The sequence below is a fragment of the Myotis lucifugus genome, unplaced genomic scaffold (genome assembly GCF_000147115.1).
Source record: "Myotis lucifugus unplaced genomic scaffold, Myoluc2.0 scaffold_800, whole genome shotgun sequence".
Lineage (NCBI taxonomy): Eukaryota > Metazoa > Chordata > Mammalia > Chiroptera > Vespertilionidae > Myotis > Myotis lucifugus.
The window spans coordinates 79,454-103,047 of NW_005871848.1; the positions used below are offsets into that span (position 1 = coordinate 79,454).

At 41.7% G+C, this 23,594-nt stretch overlaps 2 protein-coding genes and 1 pseudogene across 11 annotated transcripts in view; 1 reads left to right on the forward strand and 2 right to left on the reverse strand.

Annotated features, from left to right (window-relative positions):
• The window catches only part of CCDC152 (coiled-coil domain containing 152), a 35,125-nt gene extending 22,003 nt beyond the window's left edge, over window positions 1-13,122 (forward strand). For all 9 annotated transcript variants that reach the window (XM_023747150.1, XM_023747152.1, XM_023747155.1 and 6 more), the window contains 5 exons: window positions 609-673; window positions 4,099-4,201; window positions 9,228-9,355; window positions 12,183-12,266; window positions 12,835-13,122. In XM_023747150.1, the coding sequence (XP_023602918.1) occupies window positions 609-673; window positions 4,099-4,201; window positions 9,228-9,355; window positions 12,183-12,266; window positions 12,835-12,957 (503 nt within the window). In that variant the 3' untranslated portion in view covers window positions 12,958-13,122. The remainder of the gene's footprint in view (window positions 1-608; window positions 674-4,098; window positions 4,202-9,227; window positions 9,356-12,182; window positions 12,267-12,834) is intronic.
• LOC102428672 lies at window positions 5,354-5,954 on the reverse strand (annotated as a pseudogene).
• Window positions 13,070-21,904, reverse strand: SELENOP (selenoprotein P). Of its 2 annotated transcripts, none has more exons than XM_023747149.1 (5): window positions 21,808-21,904; window positions 17,947-18,153; window positions 16,946-17,158; window positions 15,402-15,519; window positions 13,070-14,519 (listed from the first exon to the last, which is right to left on the reverse strand). In XM_023747149.1, the coding sequence occupies exons 2-5, from the start codon at window positions 18,138-18,140 to the stop codon at window positions 13,917-13,919; spliced, it is 1,128 nt and encodes a 375-aa protein (XP_023602917.1). In that variant the 5' UTR covers window positions 18,141-18,153; window positions 21,808-21,904; the 3' UTR covers window positions 13,070-13,916. The 2 variants fall into 2 exon arrangements, with proteins under 2 accessions (XP_023602917.1, XP_014303804.1); XM_014448318.2 differs by having other exon boundaries at window positions 13,944-14,519.
• Window positions 21,905-23,594: the final 1,690 nt, after the last annotated feature.

Below are 23,594 nucleotides of genomic sequence, written 5' to 3' on the forward strand. Positions count from 1 at the left end.
TAACTGTAATCATTTCACTTCACTATTCAAATTTCTTCAGCGCCTCTGTAAAATTCATTGATGACCCCATAAAATAAAATTTAAAGCCAGACCTCCTACTAGGCTCTGGCCCCAACCTACTTAACACACCTTCCTCAGAGTTTACTCCAACAGTGCTGTACTTCAGTTGTCACTTTCCCACGCGTGCTGCGCTCAACCCAGCCCACAGTCTTCTGAAACGCCCCCTCCCACCTGGGGTGAGCCTTCGCATTTAAGTCTCAGCTCAGATGCTTCCTCCTCAGTATACTCTCGCCTGACCTCATTCTGGCCTGGGCTTTTGTCCCACAGGTCCCGTGTACTTCAGACACACTGCCACTGCAGGGCGGCCATGGCACATCACAACGACTTACACATCTCTCACCACAGGCTGCACGATTTGAAGAATGATTACATTTTTGTCTCACCATTCCAGTTTCACGTACTCTGTGCATATGCAATAGGTGTGTAATAGATGCTGTTTTCAAGGGTTGAGTAGTACATACATGAACGGAAATTTGAAAGGTTACATGTGTTCCCATGTAATTGAAAGGCGCTGTATATTAGGATGCTCTTTGATGGTTTTTACACAGGTAAAAATGAACAACTGAAAAGAAATGCTGATCTTATGAAAGAAAAGTTAAAATCTCATGAACAGGTGAGTGTATGTATCTTTGTATCAATCAAGTCCCTGTAGAGCATTTGTCTTCTAAATTAGAAAAAAAAGTGGTTGTTTTCATTAATAAAGACAGCCAAAATATAGAGTAAATGTATATGTGTGTGAGTGCGTGTGCCAGAATTTGTAACAAATGAAAATTTTTAAAGAAATAGAAATTCTGAGGACTCTAGTCTTCTTGCAGACTGTAATGTACTAATATGTCACTTGTGCTTTTTCTTTCTACCAAAAAATGCAACTATTTTGTTACATATTTTTAAATTATGTTAATAGAGTTTTTACTCTAGAGTATACATACATTATTAGCACTTTTAAACTTTTTTACTACAAAGTAAATGAGTGTTTAATCTTTATGACTTGAGTAATATATTACAGTTTTATTGCACCATTTAAATGAAGGGAGTACTTAACCGCCAATTAATTCTCTCCCAGGGCCACCATACCCTCTGTTACCTTTTCTTTTTTCCCATAAGAACAGCATAGTGTCAGCAACTATAGAACATACACACAACACAGTGACTAGAACATAAAGGTGCTCGGTAAACGTCAGTTCCCACCCCTCTGCCCTTTGGGAAGTTGATCACACTAATTAGTCTCCTCTCCCGAGAGCCAGTATGTCAAACTCTGGCCTAAGATTTCCAAAATTCTAGTTGGATCTTTATGAAACTTAGAACTTCAGTTGGAAGGACCATCTCTAAATTCAATCTGGTTCCTCATTCGAGGAGCCTCTGAAGAAACACAGTCTAATTCTAAAGCCCTCAGAGCTCCTGGGTATCACTCAGATGAAATAACTGGCATCTGGCTGCGCTCTTGGAAAATGTCTCTCATCACTAATTCTGAGACAATTTAAACATCTCTGGAATATATCCCATGGTTTACTTTCCCCTTTCCTTTATCCTTTGTCCTTATTCTTTCCCATCCTTTCCATAGCTCATCTTTAGAGCTCAACAATAGATAGTGAAGTCAGAGTGTAATTGGGGTAGAGAGAAGGCGGAGAAATGTTTGCCTCTTTTCTCGTCTCAGATGTCAAGCCACAGAATACTGCTTTTTTTAGAGTACCATAGGGATTTTCAGAGGGTGGAAATTGATGAGAAAACACCACAGCCCAAGATTCTGCACTTCTAAATTAGCTACTGTCCAAAGCAAACCGAAGATGACCTCAATCCAATGAGAATTCTCTAGTACAAAACCTCCAGGCACATCCAAAACATGAAAAACCACTACCCAGAAACAAACTCAGGAGGTACTTCATAAGCATGTTATGGGACTGGGAGAGATTTTGTAACTTGTAGACAGAGAATCCTTAAGTTTTATAAAAACAAAAATACAATCAGAGGCTATTCCTTGGCATTTAAGGTTCCCAGAAGGCAACCAAGAATAACTTGTTGGGACTTGGTCCCCTTAGAAAGAGGAAGGACTGGCCCAGGCTGAAGTGGGGGAGAAGAATCCAGTGTGATAGAGCCCAGCCCAAACATAGTCTCCGTGCCTAGGGATGGGAGTGAAAACCCTGGGTCTTACCAATTAACAGAAGTATTCCACTTTAGTGATGGCATCTTCCGATGGCAAAGTCAGTGGGGAATGAAAAGATAGATAGGTTTGTCTCTTGTTTCTCAGAGCAGTAACTGCTTAGTGCACCCAGTTGAGTCAGGAGTAGTTTATGAAAACTACTCAGTAGTTGCCCACCTTGGAACCTAGATACGTGCGTATGAAGAATGGCAATTCATCAGATTCACCCAAATTCACCTGTCCAGCTTTAATCAAAGTCAGTGTTTGGGTAGGTTTGGCCATTCCTGCAAATTGCCTGGCAGGGTAAGTATCACAGTATGAATCTGGACTCTATCCCCTTGAACTTATGTAACCTGGACAGATGTGCCTCTATGTTTAATCATAGCCATCTAAGCCAGGAGAGCTGGACTTTTTTACCTCTTCAATATCACTGAATATCTATTAAAAGCTGTGAACCCTCTCTGAGGAGAAAGTTCATCAGTACATATGCATACATATCTATAATAATAAAAGCATGATATGCCAATTAGACTGGACATCCTTCCGATGGCCTTCCGGACGAAGCCTGAGCTGCGAGAGAAGCCCGGGTCCCAGGTGCCTGCCGGCGGCCGGAGGGAAGCCCGGGTCCCGGGTGCCAGAGGGCAGCCAGTGTCAGAAGCCTGGGGAAGGAAGGCCTACTCTTGCACAAATTTCATGCATCGGGCCTCTAATATATGTATAATTTTACATACAATTTCAGGAAGTTAATGGATCCTCAAAAGCCCATTTACTGGGTCTAAGCTAAGAGTTTCTCACTTAATTTTTTAAATTTATCTTTATTGTTGAAAGTATTGCAGATGTCCCCCCTTTTTTCCCATTGATTCCCTCCACCCTGTACCTGCTCCTTCCAGGCCTTCACCACACTATTGTCTGTATTTATGAGTTATGCACATATGTTCTTTGGTTAATCATTTCCCACTCCCACTCCCACCCCCGCCTCCCCTCTGAGATTCGTTCTGACTTAATTTTTATTGGCACTCTCATTCATTCAACAAATAATATCAGGAGAGAGACACTAGGAGGCAGACATACAACAGTGATTCAAAGCGAAGCCCCTGTCTCATAGTGTTCAGAGGCTTTTCTTGACCGTTTGCCTTCATTGCTGTCTCTTTCTTACTACCTTCTTCACTGTTCTTCCCACTGTCCTTTCCTCTGCCTACATCTTGGGCCTGTGAGTGATTTCTTTATGTGGGGACATACCACTGGGAAAATTGTGAATTTTATCTTTGGGGACTTTCTCTTTCGTGGCCTACTTAATGCCCCTCTCCACATTAGCATAATATGCTCCCACAACCTAGGAAGCAAATCTCAGGCACCTGCTGAGCACGGCTCAAATCCCAAATCCATCCTATTCAAGCCTCCTTTATAAAGCTAATCTTTACGATGGGTAATGCTTACTCTCCTTCTAGGAATTAGGGATGTTTGTCTAATTTTTAGATACAGAAGTTCATCCCACATTCATAAGGATTCATCCTACTTTAGGGAAAGCTGGTTGTCTATTGAATAGTACCTACCATTGGCTCTGAAGTATAACTTTGGCTTTTATTGGGCCTATTTTAGAGCTGTCATGGTGTTTGTTCATAAAATGAAACAAAATGTTTCAAGCATCTATGAAATGCGCAACACTACTGATGAGTACTCAGAAAGCAAAAGTAAAAAGACATTGTCTCTAGATGGTCTCTGTCTCCTCGGACCAGAAATTGGTCCTTCTGAAAGCTGATTGAAACTGAACAATATCTTTCCCTTCTAGATATGATTACATATCAAAAATTAATATAAAATTTGACAATTTCACCTTTCTAATTAATCAAAAGTAGCATGCACATATTTAAATTGAAGAATGAATATATTTTAATCTTTAGGAATATAAGAATAGCATTGCCAAACTTATAAGTGAAATGAAAATCAAAGAGGAAGGACATAAGACAGAATTAAGGAAACTTTACCAGGATATGCAGAAAAAAGGTAAGTTTTTATTTTTAATTTACTGAATTCTAAGATATCATAAAACAATTCAAATGCATATATTAATTTTTCTTGAATGAACACTGCCTTGATGTATTTTAATTTAGGTTTTGTACCTAAATTATGTGTTATAAATTATAACATGTCTAAATTGGATTCATGGTGTTTACACTTAATATTATTTTCTATGAAACAATGTATAAAATTAATATAAAATGTATAATTTATAACTTTGATATTTATATACTCAGCATATTGAATATCATTTCACTAATGAAATTTTCTACCTTCAGTAAAGCAGATCTTATGAGCCTATGTTGAGAGTTAAGTAGTTTCATAAGGGTGTTAAAAGTCTTTCCTTTTTTAAATTTATTTTGTTTTATTTTATTTTTCTTTATTGATTAAGGTATTACATATGTGTTCTTATCCCCTCATTGCCCCCCAACCTCCCACACACTCATGCCCTCACCCCCCTGGTATCTGTGTCCATTGGTTAGGTTTATATGCATGCATACAAGTCCTTTGGTTGATCTCTCCCCCTTACCCCCATCCTCCTCTACCTTCCCTCTGAGGTTTGACAGTCTGATCGATGCTTCTCTGTCTCTGGATCTGTTTTTGTTCATTATTTTATGTTGTTCATTCTTAATGAGACCTTATTTATGTACATTATGCAAAAATCAACTTGAAATAGATGACTGATGTAAATGTAAACCTGCATCTATAAAACTGCAGAAAGAGTGCAGAGAATATAATCTTTGCAACCTTGAGTTAGGTACAACTTCTTGGAAAGAAACAAAAAGCACAAATAATAAAGAAAACAATTCTAAATTGAACTTCATCAAAATTATCAATTTCTGTCTTTCAACACTGTTAGCAAGATGAAAAGATAGGCCATAGACTGGGAGATAATACTTGCAAATGCATACCTGCCAAAGGACTTATATCCAAAATAAAAAGAGCTCTAACAGCTCAATAATAAGTCAAACAACCCAACAAGAAAATGGGCAAAATATTTGAACAGCACTTCCCCCGAGATATACAGATGGAAAATAAGCATTGAAAGCATGTTCAACATAATTAGTAAGCAGCAAAATGCAAATTAAAACTATAATGAGATACCACTTTGAACCTTTGTGGTATTTTTTTTTTTCATTAGGAAGATGAAACTTTATTAGGAAGAATCTATGTACAGGACAGATCGGTGTCGGGGGTGAGGGGGTCTCTGGGATATTTCCAAGGAGGCCACGGTTGGGAGAAGCTGCTCTCTTCCACTTGGTGCCTGGAAAAGGGCCTGGTGCAGGGTAGGAACTGGCCACTATTCAATTCCTTCTTGCTTGTCTTTGATGGCCACCCGGAATCGCTCTTCCAGCAGGGAGAGTTCACTAATGAGGTCCGTGATGGCATTGGTGAAGGCCTCCTGGGGGCTGTAGTCTGGTGTCGTCTGTACACGGATGATGATCTTGTGCTCCAAGGGGTGGGGAACTTTGTAGCCAGCAAACAGCACCTGTGGGTCCTTCAACAGCTGTGATTTAATAATGTTTCCTAGTGTGTGGTCTTCTTTGTTGATGGTGAACAAACAGGCATTGGGTACTTTGGTGTCCTTGTTAATGGTGATCTTTTCTCGCCTTCGAACAACAAGAACGACTCGAAGGCAGGAGGGGCGTTCATCCTAGCGCCGCAGCCGCCTCCAAAGCCTCCGTGGCCCCACCACAGCCTCCAGGGCACTTGAACGCAACCACTTCCGGGTTAGCGGCTGCTCCCTCTATATATATATATATATATAGAGAGAGAGAGAGAGAGAGAGAGAGAGAGAGAGAGAGAGATGTGGAGCTACTGGAACTCTGAGTCCTTATTGGTGGGACTATAACATTAAACAGCACTTTAAGCATATAATTTCTTCTGGCCCTCCAAGAAGCAGATAATTTAAAAAATCTCTATATGTTTGTAAATTATTTCTGAATAACCTATGGATCAAAGTAGAAATCCTAAAGGGTTTTTAAATGAATTATACAGACTACATTTCAAAACTGTGGTCCAGCCCATGTGGCTCAGTAGTTGAGCATCAACCCATGAACCAGGAGGTCACGGTTGGATGCTTGGTCAGGGCACATGCTCAGGTTGCAGCTCAGTTCCCAGTAGGGGGTATGCAGGAGGCAGCTGATCAATGTTTCTCTCTCATCATTGATGTTTCTATTTCTCTCTCCCTCTCCCTTCCTTTCTCTCTAAAAAATCAATTTTAAAATATTAAAAAAAAAAAACTGTGGGCACAGATAAAGCTGTGTTTATGGGTACATTTATAGGCTTAAATACAAATATTGGAAAATGTTTAAATCAATTATCTAAATACCTATACCAAGAAGTTAAGAGGGAAATATCAAACTAAGCCTGAAGAAATTAGAAGGAAGTCAGATATTACTGAAATTACAAACACATACATAATAATCAGATCCAAAAATTTTTGGAAAAAAAAAAACTAATGAAATTGATTAACTCCCATCTAGACTGATCAAGAAAAAAAATGGAGCAAGTACAATTAATCAATATCAGAAATGAGAAAGAGAAAATAATTTTAAACTTTAAAAATTGAATGAACTCCATAATTAACTGTATAAGCAAACATCTTTATGTTAATAAATTTGAAATTTTTGTTGAATTAGACATTTTTGAAGAATCAAAAGCACACTGGAGGAAATAGAACATCTGAATTGTTCTATCTCCATTAAAGAAATTAAATCTATAATACTTTTCCCACAAAAAAAACCTCCAGGCTCAGATGGCTTTCCTGGTGAAATTCTACCAAACATCCAGGAAAAGTAATGCTAACCTTACACAAACTCTTGCAGAGGATGAACAAACAAAAGAGAGGAAACACTTTCCAGTTCATTTCATAAGGCCAACAGAATCTTGATAACAAAAGCTTTTAGGGTAATCCTATATAATAAAAGGCTAATATGCAAATAGACCAAACGGCGGAACAACCGAACAACTGGTCGCTATGACATGCACTGACCAACAGGGGGCATGTGTGGAACATGGTGGGCGTCAGCAGCAGGCGGCAAAGTGCGGAACATGGCGGGCGACGGCCACAGCAGGATGGTGGGGCAGGTGAGCGGGGACGCCAGACCAAGGCATGGCGCCAGTCGCTGTCATCGGGGCGAGCCTCTGGTGGTTACTGAAAATTCTTTGGTCCCACGTGCCGTGGTCCCTCCTGGCACTCACACCAGCCCCGCTCGCACCTGCTGCCGGCACCAGAGCTGCCACTCACACCTGCTGCCGGCGCCTGGTGCCAGCCCCGATTGCTCAGTGCCATCAACCAAGTGGCAGTGGGTGCAAGCAGCAGCTGCCGGCCCCGATCGCCCCTGAGGGATTCTCCACCTCCCCCTGCTCCTGAAGGACACTCGGGGCAGCAGCTGTTGCTTGCACCATCAGCGGGTGCGAGCGGGGTCGGTGCCATCAGCGCATGGGACCTGCAATGGCAGAGAGGGGACCTGGGGCCGCAGCAGGAGGAGCCGGGTGGGGGGCGCGGAGGATGGGCCAAGACCCGCCCTGTGCCCACCGCAGCCTCGCAGCCCGCAGTTCCTTTCAAGGTGCACAAATTCGTGCACTGGGCCCCTAGTTGTGATAAAGAAAACCACACACCTGTTCTCTAATATAGTGTCTGAAGATGGACCCATTTCATGTTGTAATCACAGCTTCTATGCATTGTGTCTGCAGTAGTGCTGCCTCCAGGCACATACTGAGTACAGACTGAGACCAGGTGGAGTTTGGATAGCTAAATATATTCTTATGGACTTTGCCTCACCCCAGGCTAAGATGGGGCCTTAGTGCTAGACCCTGCTCCTAAATCCTGAATATGGGTAAGGCTGACTGGTGAAGATAGGAAAAGAGCCTCTAGACAAAGAGAAAATAAACTTGGAGACATACAGAGGGGGAGACATGGGAAATGCTAGGGAATCATAGCTCATTTCCTACCTTTTCTTTGTACTATACAGAGAGGTTCAGCAAGAGAAAGGCCAAAACCTGTGGGTAGGCCTTGAATTGTCCCGCTGGGGAAATGGGAAGTGGTTGAAAGCTTTTGACACAGTGATGGCCATGCTTAGAGGTAAACTTTAGGAAGACTAGCCTGGCAACAGTGTTTAGAGAGATAGAGCTAGTGATAGAGAGTCTAGACCAGCCGTGGGCAAACTACGGCCCGCTGGCCGGATCCGGCCCGTTTGAAATCAATAAAACTAAAAAAAAAAAAAGACCGTACCCTTTTATGTAATGATGTTTACTTTGAATTTATATTAGTTCACACAAACACTCCATCCATGCTTTTGTTCCGGCCCTCCGGTCCAGTTTAAGAACCCATTGTGGCCCTCGAGTCAAAAAGTTTGCCCACCCCTGGTCTAGACACAGAGTTCAACTGAGGAAAAGTGAGGCCTGAAACTAAATAGGTCGTGGGTTCATTGTGGATGGAGGCCCCTTATCTGGGGGGCTTGTTGTAGACTAATGGACTCTTTCCTTTCTCCCTAAAGCCGAAAAGTTCGTTGAGGTTCCCATCTTGGATGGTACAGTATTATTTATAGGAATAGGGAAATTCAGAGAAGAGGAGATTTGATGAAAAATAAAAATATGATGTGAATGTCAGAGAGGCCAATTATAGGGAACAGAGTATAGCAGGTGCTTGGCATGGCTCTAGCGTCATCCAGGAATTTGGGGCCTTTCGACCTAGGAACCTAGGCTTTTTTCCGTCTTTAACCACTGATCTCCTCTTTAATCTGTAGGCCATTGTTGCTTAAGGGTACAAATCAGTTTATTTATTTAAAAAGCATTCAATGGGTGACTTCTATGTTTCAAGCTTTTGGCAAAGGTTTGTCAAAAATATCTAAAAGGTATGCTGCACATAAACAGTTTCTAAAATACTGTGTGTTTTTTATTAATAAAATTTACTTTCTCGTGTATCATTTAAAATACTAAAACTATAAGCTTATAAGATTTTTTAAATTTTAAAGTGAATTAATTTTATTTACTTTGTTTTATTCAGTCGAATTAAATGAAGAAAAGAATAAAGAACTGGTAGAGAAAATGGAGATGGAAATTTCAGAGTTAAAAGCAAAGTTAAAAATTCAAGAGAAGGAAAAACAAACTGAAATAATCAAACTACAGCTAGAGGTAAATGTTTAAGGCTTCTACATTTGAGGATGCATCCCTTAATTTAGACCGTACTTTGGGCATTTTTTTTATCACAGTGAGATAAATTCGGAAGTAGCCTTCTCCGCAAATCTCAGCTATGCTGACATTCAACACTTGGCCTGAAGGTGGGGCTCTTCAGTCGTTCAAACGTCCTGGTTTCTAGAGAAGTATTGTTTCCTCTGAGGGGGTCAGGTAACACAGGGATTACCTGCATTTTACAGCTGAGTCCAGGCAGGCTTCATAGGACTGTCTCCCTTCCCCCAGTGGGGAGTGTCTCTAATCCATAGTATTACACTCGCCTCTGCAGAAATGGTGGAAACATGTAGAAATTCCTTTCTCTTAGGATAAAAAGAGACAAATGTCTCCTTAACAAATGTGTAGAATATCATAGAGGCAGACAAACCAAACTGTTTTTTATTTAAAGCAACTTCAAATAGGGCATCTGGAAGGCTGAGGTTCTAGTTCTTGACTGGAAAGCCCTTAAGTAGGTTCCTTAACCAGGTGTCAAAATATAAAGATACTGATATTTGACAACATATTTGTTCCTTAAAGCTTTTTCTAAATTTTACTAATCTCCCGTTCCATCATTTTTTATCACATTCCCCCATCCTGACTCCCACTTTACCTTATGGTGTCCTAATTCACCATTAGTTAAGATGACTTACTTTCATGTTCCGGCTAGTTTGGTATCCTGGGGTTCTTGGTGAGGTACAGTGTTGAAACGTGTATAATCATTAAGCAAAAGATGGCTATGTTGACTTCAGAGGCTCTTGGTGGTTGCTACTGCCTTCCATCAAGTGAACCCACACACCACGGAAAGGCTGGATGGGCAGCTGAGATACAGAGGAACTGCTGTTAACTTCCCACCCCTTGATTAGGGTGTGCATTTTATTTGCCATCCGGACCCTGTTAGCCCAAGTCTGTTGTGTGACTGACAGACAGAACTCTTCCTGCTGTTTATTTTCATCGTCATGATCCATTTCTCTCCCCAAACCAGAACACAGTCTCACAGACAGTTTATTCTTAGTCCACAGGGAGGCTGCACTAAACTCAACCTGAAGGAAAAGTTATCATGGGAGATTTTGCCAAAAATATGGCCTGTAAGAATGACCTTACAAGGATTTTTTTAAAAACCTGATTCATGCCGAAACTGGTTTGGCTCAGTGGATAGAGCGTCAGCCTGCGGACTGAAAGGTCCCAGGTTCGATTCCGGTCAAGGGCATGTACCTGGGTTGCGGGCACATCCCCAGTGGGGGGTGTGCAGGAGGCAGCTGGTCGATGTTTCTCTCCCATCGATGTCTCTAACTCTCTATCTCTCTCCCTTCCTCTCTGTAAAAAATCAATAAAAATATTAAAAAAAAAACACCTGATTCAGTTTAATGTCAAATTAGCAAGAGTTCAAACTAAATCAACAAAAGCAAATCCAAATTCTATTATTCCGTCTCAAAGTCTGTACAGAAGGGTATATGAGTTTTCTCTCATGACTGTTAATTAGCCGACATTTTTTTTTATAAAAACACTTTGCCCAGCCAGCGTGGCTCAGTGGTTGAGCATCGACCTGTAAGCCAGGAGGTCACAGTTCAATTCCCCATTGGGGCACATGCCTGGATTGTGGGCTTGATCCTCAATGTGGGGCGTGCAGGAGGCAACCGATAAATGATTCTCTCTCATCATTGATGTTTCTCTCTCTCTTTCCCTCTCCTTTCCTCTCTAAAGTCAATAAAGAAAATATTTTTTAAAAAAGCACTCAAAGTAATGTGAAACATTATCTCTCTTTAGGTTAACTAGATTCTCAACCCTCTTAACTAGATACTTAACCCTGTATGATAGAAACACCTGATATTCTAAGAAAAGATGATGCTAACCCCACCCAGAATCTCTAGGGTAGTGCCCAGTATTGGGTACTTTCAAAAATCTCCCCAGGTAGCCAAAACCAATTTGGCTCAGTGGATGGAGCGTCGGCCTGTGGACTGAAAGGTCCCAGGTTCGATTCCGGTCAAGGGCATGTACCTGGGTTGCGGGCACATCCCCAGTGGGAGATGTGCAGGAGGCAGCTGATCAATGTTTCTCTCTCATCGATGTTTCTAACTCTCTATCTCTCTCCCTTCCTCTCTGTAAAAAATCAATAAAATATATTAAAAAAAAAAAATAAAAAAAAAGCTCCCCAGGTAATCTTAGCATGCAGCCAGGGTTAATCTTGTTTGGGTGTTCTTTGCTCTATTTCTTAAATAAAGACTTTTCTATCTTCTGTTACACCTCGAATATACTTAAACTAGAGGCCCGCTGAACAATTTGTGCACCAGTGGGATCCCTCAGCCTGGCCTGCAGGATCGGGCTGAAACAAGCTCTCTGACATCCCCCGAGGGGTCCTGGATTGTGAGAGGGTACAGGCCAGGCCAAGGGACCCCACTGGTGCACAGTTGGGGCAGGGGAGGGATGTGGGAGGTTGGCCAGCCAGGGAGGAACCACGGGAGGGCTCCAGGGCATGTCTGGCCCATCTCACTCAGTCCCGATAAGTCAGACCCCAGCAGCAAGCTAACACTAGCCAGAGTGTCTGCCCCCTGGTAGTCAGTGCACATCATAGTGAGCGGTTGAGCGGCCTTAGCATATCATTAGCATATTACGCTTTGATTGGTTGAACAGCTGACCGGTCTACTGGACACTTAGCATATTAGGCTTTTATTATATAGGATTACAGATTAAATGTCAAAGGATAAAGTGGATTGTATTTATATTTATGGAGACAATTGTTTCTAATTGTTTAACTAGAATGTTCCCAATAACTTTCTTTTTAAACTTGATTCAGTTTGATGCCAAACTAGCAAGAGTTCAAACTAAACCAAAATCATATCCAGATTCTACTGTTTTGCCACAAAGTATCTACAGAAGGGTAAGTTTTTCTTCCATGCTTAAGAAAATAAAGTTTCTTAGTGTGTTTCCTTCCATAAAAGTTGTCAATATTTACTAACAATATACTTAATACTTTTTCTTAAAATACATCACACAATCAGAAAGATTAGATTTTGAATAATCTTTAAAGGTCACTTTCAATTTAAACTCGTAAGTCTTAGTGGATAATTAAAATACTAGAGAAGTCCTCTGACTCTGGATGGTCTAAGGAATTCTGTGATGTATTTTGAACTAATGTGGACTGACTTCTGAAGCTATTTCAGTACACAGTAGATTTCTTTTTGTTCAACTCCTTCTTTATTTATGCTTTACAATTTCACTAGGGAGAAGGGAACAAACTAAAACAAATGGTGCTAATGTGTATTTTTGCATCCTTATGCCATTAAGTCCCACAAAAACAAAATTACACTTTTTGAAATGTAAGGTCTTTTTTGAATACCTACTTCTATTTAAACTAGAAGTTTAGTTTTTGTTGTTGTTTTGTTGTTCCTTGTACTTAATCTTATCCTTTTTGGATTACACTAGCAAAATTTTTCTGCTTCATTTAGAAGCTTCAACATCTTCAAGAAGAAAAAAACAAGGAGATTGCAACTCTTCGTAACACCATTCGAGAACTGGAGCAGCGCCTCTCTGTTGGCAAGGATCCTCACCTTAAACGTAGACGGTTTTAAGGACAGCAGTAAATTCATTTGTTGCTATTTAACTCCTTTAAAAGCAGTTGAAAACTTTACTTCTGTTGTTAATATAATAAACTTCCTAAATAATAACAATGTCAGAGACAGCTTTAGACATTTTAAATTGAGTTTATTGAAATAAATCCACACTTTGGCCAACTATATACTGCATTCTTACTTAATAGTATTAACCATAACAGAGTTCAGGTTCATAGGACTTAGTTTACCTAGTGAACCATCATTGACTATGGAAATACTTGCTAAGCAATCAAGAGATAGACAACATTCTTCTCTCTTTCCCCTTATATCTTTCAAGACAGGCATTCTCAAATCTTAAAGAGTTTGATACAATGCAAGGTAAAGAAAACAATAGATAAAGCCTTCTTTCATAGATGATAATAAAATTTAAGATTTGAGTCTTAGATATAAAAAAGTATAAATGGATATTTAAAATGTAGTCAGTAGCAAGGTACTCATATGTTAAGTAGCAAGAATTCACTTCTTCCTTTAAAGGTATAATCAGTTAAAACTAAGATTGAAAAGACAAAGGTAACACTGTTTTGAGAATTAAGAAAAAATGGAAAGCATGTCTTTGTTGTTCTTCCTCCATTCTAAATTGCTAACTATCCAACAGAAACCCCTAGGTCATAGTTTATGTTCCTGTTCTCATTAATGCAAGTAGAATGCTGGAAAAAGAAAAAGAAAGACAGACTAACCAAGCACTGCAATCACCTTTCAGTTGCCCTCTAATGAAAAAAAAATGGTTGGGGCCAATTTTTCTTGGGCATAAATCTTAAAATTTGGAAGCCAATATAGTAGATTTCTTCATTTGCACAAATCCAATTCCTAACTTTTACCATTATTTATTAGGTAGTTTATAAATATGCTAACCGAAATTGTGTCTAGACTGACTTGGGAGTATATCCTAGTTTAGATATTTAGTTTGAAGGTCACTGTCACATTTCTGCCTCAGTTTTTCAGCTTCAGGTGGTGCTGGCTTCCGTGGGCTCGAGCTGACCTGCCTGTCAGGCAGCGGGAGGCAAGCGTCACTGTCAAGACTCAATGACGTTCTCCTCGGCCCAAAGCCCCAATCAGCTGCATAAAGAGGGGAGGGCTTCTCTACACCGTCAGGTGATTGCGGACCCTGTGTGCTCAAATACCAGATGGCGACAGTGTCAGCATCAGCTGCTAGCGGCTGACTCTGACTCTCTGGGCAGCTTTCAGAGTAACTGATTGAGACACCTCTTTCCTCAGAGTTTCTTCTGTGGAGAAGAGAGTGGTAAACTTTCACTTCCTGGCTCGTCTCAGCGCACGGGGTGACCCTGTGTTTGGGGGCTCTCGAGCTTAAGGTGGTGGTGAAGACCTGGAAAAGGGACGCGCTCAGACGCGTTTGGTGCCGCTGGCTGCTGGTCCTCCGGGAGCGGGGCGATGGGAATGTGCTGATGCCCATGCTCATGATGGTGATGATGATGGTGATGGTGGTGTGGCTCCGAAGCCTCGGTGGTTTTTCTCACAGTAGCCAAAGACATATTCTTACAGAAGTCTTCATCTTCCAGTGTCTGAAACAAATTTATCAATCACTCATCAACACATGCATAGATTCAGCGTGAATGCCCGAAAAATGATTTGCAGAGCGACCATGAAACTCCAACTAGTTCACTAGGCTGGAACTGGCTTTGTGTTTTGGGAAAGAAATCTCAGTAACGAGTAGAAAACTAATCCCATTTCAAAGTAAATGCCGTGATCCAACTGCAGGAGGGCAGGCAGCCTAGACCTTGGGAAAAGCTGAACGCCTCGCGCCCTCGCTCCATGAAGTCGTTCCCTGGGCCCCACTCCAGTTCAGGCAACACCCTGTGGTCGCGCTGTGCTGTCTCCATGCTCTTGCGTGAACCACGCTCAGGATTTTACACTGACGTGCCTTTATGTTGGCTGAGTTCTTGGAGCACTTACACTCTCGCAGCATCACTTGCTGGTAACTGCAACATGTGATCTAAGTTGTTTTTCACTCTCTAAACCAGCGGTTCTCAACCTGTGGGTCACGACCCCTTTGGGGGTCGAATAACCCTTTCACAGGGGTCGCCTAAGAACATCGGAAAACACATATATGATTACATATTGTTTTTGTGATTAATCACTATGCTTTAATTATGTTCAATTTGTAACAATGAAATTGGGGGTCACCACAACATGAGGAACTGTATTAAAGGGTTGAGAACCACTGCTCTAAACTCTAGACCAAAGTGGCAATATGGATCTTGAAAAGATATCTTAAAGAATAGGTTACATGACAGGGAGTGTGTGTGATGATAAAAATTACTGTTGCAGTTTCTTTTTAGTACACCAACAGTGACTAGCTAACTTGGTCATGAAACATTAACTTATTTCGATAACTCCTTAAAGATCTCCTCTTTTCTCCCAGTAAAAATCATTGAGGAAAATACCGTGAGAGAGCAGTTTCCACATTTCTCTTCACAGTAAGCAATCTTAATGGCCTGCTCCACGTACGGGAACTCTAGGATGGAGAAAGGCAGGCCAAGGTGATACACAAGGCGGCCACACCTGGAAAAAAGGACAAAGACGGCGTCATCACAGTGTTCTCTGTATCGTGCTCCGGCCCCAGCGCAGTAGGAAGAAGGCTGTGTAGGGTCAGGGGTCTCATAACTAAGGTCGGACCTTCAGGAATGGTTCTTCAGCAGGACTCAAGCTCCCTGGCGCTCAGCCAGCTCAGGTCAGAGCAAGATGCAGTGAGTCTAACACTAGCTTTTAGAAATGTTACAGATATATCGCTATAAGCAATATCAAAACTGTAGTCTAGTCATTGTGATTTGGTCAAATACAATTTTTTTATTGACCTAAAAATTCTACCCATGCCCAAACCACTGACATCACAAATTAATCTCTGCAAATCATATGCGCTGCTCACAGCTGCTAAGGCAGCAGAAGTCCACACAAGAAGTCACAGCCTGACAAAACATCCTAGAGTCTTGGTCAGTGGTCCATTTTCTTAAAAATAAATCTGAAGCAACAAAAATTTCACAATGAAAGACACAGAGTTACAACATTGGGCATGCTCAGAAATGGTGGAGGTGAAATGTCCTTCTTGCGCACATTTCACCCAGTATATACGATTTTCTGTGGATAGCAAATACTTATACTTTGCAGTAGAACTTTGAAGTCCTAAAAGAATGACATAATATTAAAAATATTTCGAGAAAGACCAAGGAGGGCTTAGGCCTGGCCAAGTCAGGCTCACCATCTCTGAAGAACCAACAGGAAACAGAGTGCCCACTAGGAATGTTAATAATATCAAATAATGTATGCACTGTTTTATTCATGGAATCAAAAGCAGATTCAATTATTATCCCTAAATAATTAGCACAGTTTATAGTTCCAAAATTCAGGTATGCAGTCTTAAAATTATTAATTAGATTAGAGATAAGCAAGTGGTCTGCAAAGTGTGGTTATTTTTGTTTGTTTTCTTTATTGTTGACACTATTACAAGATGTCCCCATCCCCCCTTGCCAACCTTCACCCAGCCCCTGCCCCCCCTTCCCTCTGGCCATGACCACACTGTTGTCTGTTGTCTGTGTCTATGGGTTATGCATATATGTTCTTTGGCTAATCCCTTCACCTTCTTTCATCCAGTCTCCCCAAAGTTATTCTCCTGCAAAATTCTTAGATTAGAATTGTATGTGATATACAAATCGATCCTCATTTGTGTTTAACCAGAACACCAATTTACGGGGGGAAAAAGTATAGTCAGTTTTCTTTATTTCCCTACTGGGATAGTGAATTTTTTGTGAAAAAAAATTATTTCAAAAATATCAGAACAAAATATTTTAATGGGCTCACTTTGAAACTAAATATTTGGTAATAAAATAAAAGCAAGGGCCTTATCTCAAATCAATTTCTATTAAATTAAATACAAGCAGGCATCTTTAATTTCTGGTGTTGTAAGTGGGTGTATGTGTGTGTATGTACATACCTGTCATATATGAGGAAGTCATCTTTGTTTCCATTTAAGAGAGTCCAGACATCTGTTTGGTTTTCTTCTTGTTGATAAACAGGAATATGTTCTGAAACCTTATTTTTTAGAAGATTATATCTTAATCGAGAAGGGTGTCCTTGATGATTAACAACAACATAGGAGATGTTAGAAAAACCTTCTTTCTCCAGCTTTACTCGCAGGTCTTCCAAACTAAAATATTTGGGAAAAATACAAACAAACAAACAAAAAAGAATAATCTCACTTAATTTTATTAGTGACTTATCTCTTCCTCCTCACTCTTCGTTTTCTACATGAAACATTCTTACTATGTTTTACTTACTCATACCCCTTCTTTATATTGTGTAAAGGACTAAAACTTTCATTTTTTAAATTATTTACTGAGCACTTGTGCCCAATTAAAACCTTATGCTAAATGCTTACACAGACATGAGTTCATTTTGTTCTCAAATTAATCCTATGAAGTGTATATTTTTAATCCATCTTACCAAGAATTCTACCCAGTCAATATCTGGCAAGTAACCCAACAAATATTTTTACACATATTTGTTATATAGATTTAACAAATGTATGTAAATATACATGCTTGTTCAATGACCCAAGACCTTTGTGGCAAGTCTAGTGTTCCTTCTACTCTGGCGAAGCCTTCATCTTTGTTTGCTACCCTGAAATGACTAAGGTATTTTCAGAGTACATTTCAGAACATTTCCCTTACACAAGTAATACCTATGTAGTAAGACAGTATAAAATACAGGTCCACAAAAGGAAGAAAAAATTGTCACAGTCCCGGGAAAAGCACTGTAAACATTTGGCGTATATCCTCCTATTCTTTTTTCTTCTAACATGTGCTATCCAAAGATGTATGGTTTTTCCAAAAACGTGATTTCATAAATATATTGTTTCTATTTTTATTTTACTTTGTGTCTGTATTTAACAGAGTTTCCCTGAAGAAGGCCCAGACCCCAGCAAGTCCATCTTACCTAGAGGCCTGCCTGAGGCAGAAGTAATACGTTTTTTTTAATAGACTAGCAGTAGAATGCGGGTAACGTATAAATACGTAAACTAAAGTTATCCAGGCCGGAGGTGGCTTACAGAAGGGGCTTTGCCCCTGGCTCTCCGTGCCTCCCCAGGGGAGGAGACAGAGAGCCAGGGCGATCCCCAGGCTTCTCCACATTGCTGGGCTTGTCCTGAAAAAGAGAAGCGCTTTCTGTCATCTTCAGGGATGGCTTAGTCAGCCATGGGCAAACTACGGCCCGCGGGCCAGATCCGGCTCGTTTGAAATGAATAAAACTAAAAAAAAAAAAAGACCATACCCTTTTATGTAATGATGTTTACTTTGAATTTATATTAGTTCACACAAACACTCCATCCATGCTTTTGTTCCGGTCCTCCGGTCCAGTTTAAGAACCCATTGTGGCCCTCGAGTCAAAAAGTTTGCCCACCCCTGGCTTCAGTCCTCAGCAGGCATTTCTGTTAGTCCAGTATAACTCTCTTTCCTATAAATATGTAACCCTGGGTCCCGTCGCCACGTTGTTGGGCTCACTATGTTGGACCTACATGCACCAAATCTTCCTTGAAAGGTGAAAAGGTCAGCCAGAGGCAGGGTAGGTGTTCAAGGACCCCTGAACTGTCCAGCTTAGCGAGATGCTGCAGGCAGCACGCCATGGAGATGCGCCTGAAAGGGAGCCAAACCCGCCTCCAGGAGACGGTGCGTGGGAAAGTTTGAGACTCTGCCGCCATAACTAAGTAACATTCTGTAACATGGTTTGATTTTTGAGATACACCAAGTTCTGATTGCTTCTTTCCACCCTTGACCAATCTAAGAAAGAAAGGGTACATCGGGGATTCTGCACAGAAATGAACAGAGCATGAAACAAGGAGGTGGCTCACGGGAGGCCCTGAGCTCTTCAGGAGCAAACCTTCTCATTTGTAAATCTCTTGGGTATAGCTCCCTATTGTTGCTCTTGTTTTTAAGAGTCTAATGCTTGCCCTAGCCGGTTTAGCTCAGTGGATAGAGCATCGGCCTGCAAACTGAAAGGTCCCAGGTTCGATTCTGGTCAAGAGCACATGCCTTGCCGAAACCGGTTTGGCTCAGTGGATAGAGCGTCGGCCTGCGGACTGAAGGGTCCCGGGTTCGATTCCGGTCAAGGGCATGTGCCTGGGTTGCGGGCACATCCCCAGTGGGAGATGTGCAGGAGGCAGCTGGTCGATGTTTCTCTCTCATCGATGTTTCTAACTCTCTATCTCTCTCCCTTCCTCTCTGTAAAAAATCAATAAAATATATAAAAAAAAAAAAAAGAGCACATGCCTGGGTTGTGGGCTCGATCCCCAGTGTGGGGCTTGCAGGAGGCAGCCGATCAATGATTCTCTCTCATTATTGATGTTTCTATCTCTCTCCCACTTCCTTCCTCTCTGAAATCAATAAGAACATATTTTTTTAAAGCCTAATGCTCTGCCGATATTAAAGGATCTGAATGTCTTCAGATATAAAGCTACCTGCCCAAACGTCACTACCACATCCAAGATAAGTATGGACCAAGGAAAAAACCTTACTGCGGAGAAATACTGCATAGCCACTGCCCCTGTGCCATTAAGACTCACTGAAATCTACACTCAATTAGTCTATTGGCTGCAGATACTTTCTGAAAGTTTCTGTGACTCGATGACACATTTTTGGGTAAAAAGTTCCCTCTCTGAGTAGGAAAGTTAAATGCCTGACCGGAAACATTCCCAACGCTAGGGCTAGCTCTCTCAGCAGACAGCTACAGATAAAACAGGTGACTTGTAGAGAGGTGGTGAAGAGAAGAGTACATTCAGCTGAGATGAGCAGAGAAAGAAAAATCCAACCTGATCATTTTAATGTAAGACTAGGGAAAGAGATGGGGACAAAATTCCAGAGCTAGGAAGCTGGTGCCTTTTCAGGAACAGATGTGGGATAAAAAAAGAAAACCACTTTTTATTTAAGGGGGAGGGAGGGAGAGAACGGGAAGCTAATGATAAGTGTCCTGGAGTGAGCCCAAAATCAAGAGGCTAAGATCAGATGGATTGGGGCTCAATGCACAGCTAGATATAGATGGGACTCTATAGCACCTGGTTATCTTCCACATTATTTAACACCACAAAATTCCTACTTATACTTCATGATAAGAGCCTAACTAAATGAGGAGAGGGGTGGTTAAGAAAGAATAAATAATTTATTAAGGCCATCCCAACTAGTATAACATTTTAAAAACTCTAATATTTTAAAAAGGAGAAGATATATCTAGATGAGATCTAGGGGATTCTTTAGTATAGTGTTTGTATTGATGATATAGTTATCCTTATTATAGCTACCATTTATCGAGCATTTAAAACTGGATGCAGGAGTGCTGAGCAATTGCGTATATCATGTCAGTTCATCCTAACAACCACGTGAGCATTATTTTGCAGTTGAGGAAACTGTGGCGCAGAGGGAGTTTAGGCATCTTGCCCAAGTCCACACAGGCAGTAAGTACCCAGGAAGACTGGATTCAAACCGGTTTGCTGACTCTAAAACGTGACCTCTTAGCTCCTGAGATTTGGGGTAGTTTGAAGGTAGGTCGCCTGTAATAACCGTAGCAGCCAGGGCTTTTTGTTTGTTTGCCAATGCCCCGGAATGGCAAAGGGGGCATTAAAATCATGCAGGCTGTTTTGTTTCTTCCTGGGATGGCTAGTGTATCCCTACTGCCTAGAATCTAAATTCAGTCAATACAGAGCCTTCAGCATAAAGTTGGCTCTTGGCACTCTCACTTTTCCACAGAATGTTTTCCAAATGTTTGCATAGTGAGTATAAATGAAAAGGCTATTTCACTCCTGTCCCTCATTTCGTTTTTTGATTAAAAAAATAATAATAACTCAAGCCATCGGCAGAGGGTAGTGAATTAGAGTTCACACTTTCAGATTACCCTCTGTTGTTGTAACTGACAGGCTGTTCAACTGTGTTTAAGATCTTTTTTTTTTTTACATAATAGACTTTTGATTATAATTACAGCTGTCAGACAGTTACATAAAAATAATGAAGATAAATACCCAAATTGGATTTACTGGCAGCTGATCCAATAACAATTAGAACGTACTTATAAATGTCACTGATCTCACCACTTTCAATCACAAAACCTGATTTGCCGGCCACAGGCAGACCCACCTTTGGTTAGAATTCCCCGTTAAAAACCAGGATATGCAGAACCTTTCCCATCCTCTTCCCTTGAACTTCAGATGGGTGTCCGAGGGTCCTTCCTCATTCACCTGAGAGCACCCACTCACCATTGAACTGCAAACTCTGTCCCAGGCACCGATCATGACATGCGTGTACCTCTTGCAGGGGTGACTATTCCTGCACAGTGGACCAAACCTGCTCTCCCTTCCTTTTTCTCTCTTTTCTCCAACTGCTCACAATATCCCGGACATTTCTAATCCCTGTAGAATGGCCTCTACTCTTCAACTATGTGGGCTATTTTTGCCCTTCGAGTCCTCACTCTGCATTTCAGCGGGAAGTACTTAAGCTTGAACATGCAAAGTTGCCCCTAGAACATCACCGCTTTTGCAGAGTCAAAGTGTCCAATTTCTCCCCTCCCCTGCTCCCACCTGCAAGCTCAGCTGTGCAGAGCGGCAGAAACCACCAGCGACCAAGGTGCCCACCACAGAACCACACCTGCCACACCCCTTGTAACAGGGCTGTATTCTCTTTCTTCTGTATTTTCTTTACCTACCTCTTCTTTTAAAATCTATTCTAAGAGGAAAGAAATACTTTACCAGACTCAGAATCATCTTATTTACCAGACTCTAAAAGAATCAAGTATGCAAAACACAGAGTTCCTACTTACACAGACAGCCCCTTCGAGGCTGATCTTCCTCTTTGCTCAGCAGCCGCTCAGCCAGGACCCGCCAGAACCTCTGATATTTATAGTCCTGTTGTTTACCTCCCAGCACCCCCTCCTCCCTTCCCCCTCTCCCTCCCCCTTCCCGCCAACCACAGTCCCAAGTCCACACAGTCCCAAGTCCAGCTCACTCGGCTGTGACCTTGTCAGCAGAGCACCGCCCTGAGCTGATCATTACAATCACCCCCAAAAGAAAGGATCAGGTACTGCCCTGAGCAACGTGGGGGCAACGTTTTTGGCAATTACTGATTTATTCCTTATCCTCTCTAGTCACCCCAGTATCTCGGATTGAATGGTACAGTCGGGGGCGGGAGGAAGGGCTAAGGGGAAAGAGGGCGTCCAAGGCACGTTTTTTTTTTTCCAAACTATCAGAGGGAAAAACATGTGCTGAGCCAGCAAGTTAAGCTACTGCTTTAGGAAAAAAGAAAAAGAAAAAAACAAAAAACCTTTTTTCCTTTTTGCTCTGTGGCTGCGAGCCCAACCCCAACTGTGCACTTTGTTAGAAAAATCACCTGCTGTTTGAAGCCTCCGGGTCTCCTGCTGCTACTGAGCAGCTCGGATTGTTTGCTGTTTAAAACTCGAATCAGTCCTGGCCAGTTTGGCTCAGTGGATAGAGCATTGGCCTGCGGACTGAAGGGTCCCAGGTTCCATTCTGGTAAAGGGCACATGCCCAAGTTGCAGGCTCAGTCCCCAGTAGGGGGCGTGCAGAGGGCAGCCAATCAATGATTCTTTCTCATCATTGATGTTTCTCTCTCTCTCCCTCTCCCTTCCTCTCTGAAATCAATAAAAATATATTTTAAAAATAAAACTTGAATCAGTGTGGCTCTCACAGGACCTCTGCTCTTTTTCACTTAAGGAAAAGAACAAGAAAATAGGCCCCCTATCTGAGGGAAAGCAAGCCTCACTTCGCTTCCACACAAGCCTTACTCCCCGAAGACCTGTGTATCCCACAGAATTTTTGCTCTAATGTAAAGTCTTTACAAAAGAAGTACCATACAAATAAATGTTAGTAGTGACAGTGGTTGGACATGGAAAAGGGTGTGGACATTTCAAAACAGACAAATAAAGTGGAAATCCCTGCTCTCTCAGAAAGGGGCAAACGCTGCCCATTAGCCTGCGAGTGAGCACACGCGGGCCGGGGAGGAGCAAGGACAAGTGGTGCGTCCCCGGGTAGCGGGCAGCAATGCTCTTCAGTCGGCCTCGCTTGTCACTCCCACGCACTCTAGTCAAACAGACCCCTGTTGGCTGCTGAGTGTTGGCAAGGGCTGTACAAGGTGCAGGAAGTAAAAACGAGGCTCACACATTACCATTCCTGAAAGGAAACTTATCACCGAAGTAGAAGCTTGACATTTGAAAGCCAACTTCTTCACTCCCGCTAAGCAGGGGTCCCAAGCCCCTTTGAGAACCCAGGTAAAGGCTTAATTTCTACCCAGAAAAAAAAAAGCATATAGATGCATACTTGCTTTTCACAAAAATATTGTGCACAATATTTGTGAAAAGCAGATAGTCCCCGCTTTAGTTCACTTTCTTGACAAATTAAAATAGTCATATTGGGCCTGTCTGCAGCAGGAAACAGTATTCCACCATCACCTCCTCTCAGAGGATCTCCTCCCATGTGCAGCCAGGGTTGTGTGTGCTGTCTCCCCAGACGGCAAGAGAAGATGGGGGGGGGGCTTGTGGTAGTTAAAGGGGATCCATTCTTAACAGCCTCTCCTATGCCAGGAGCCCTGGGA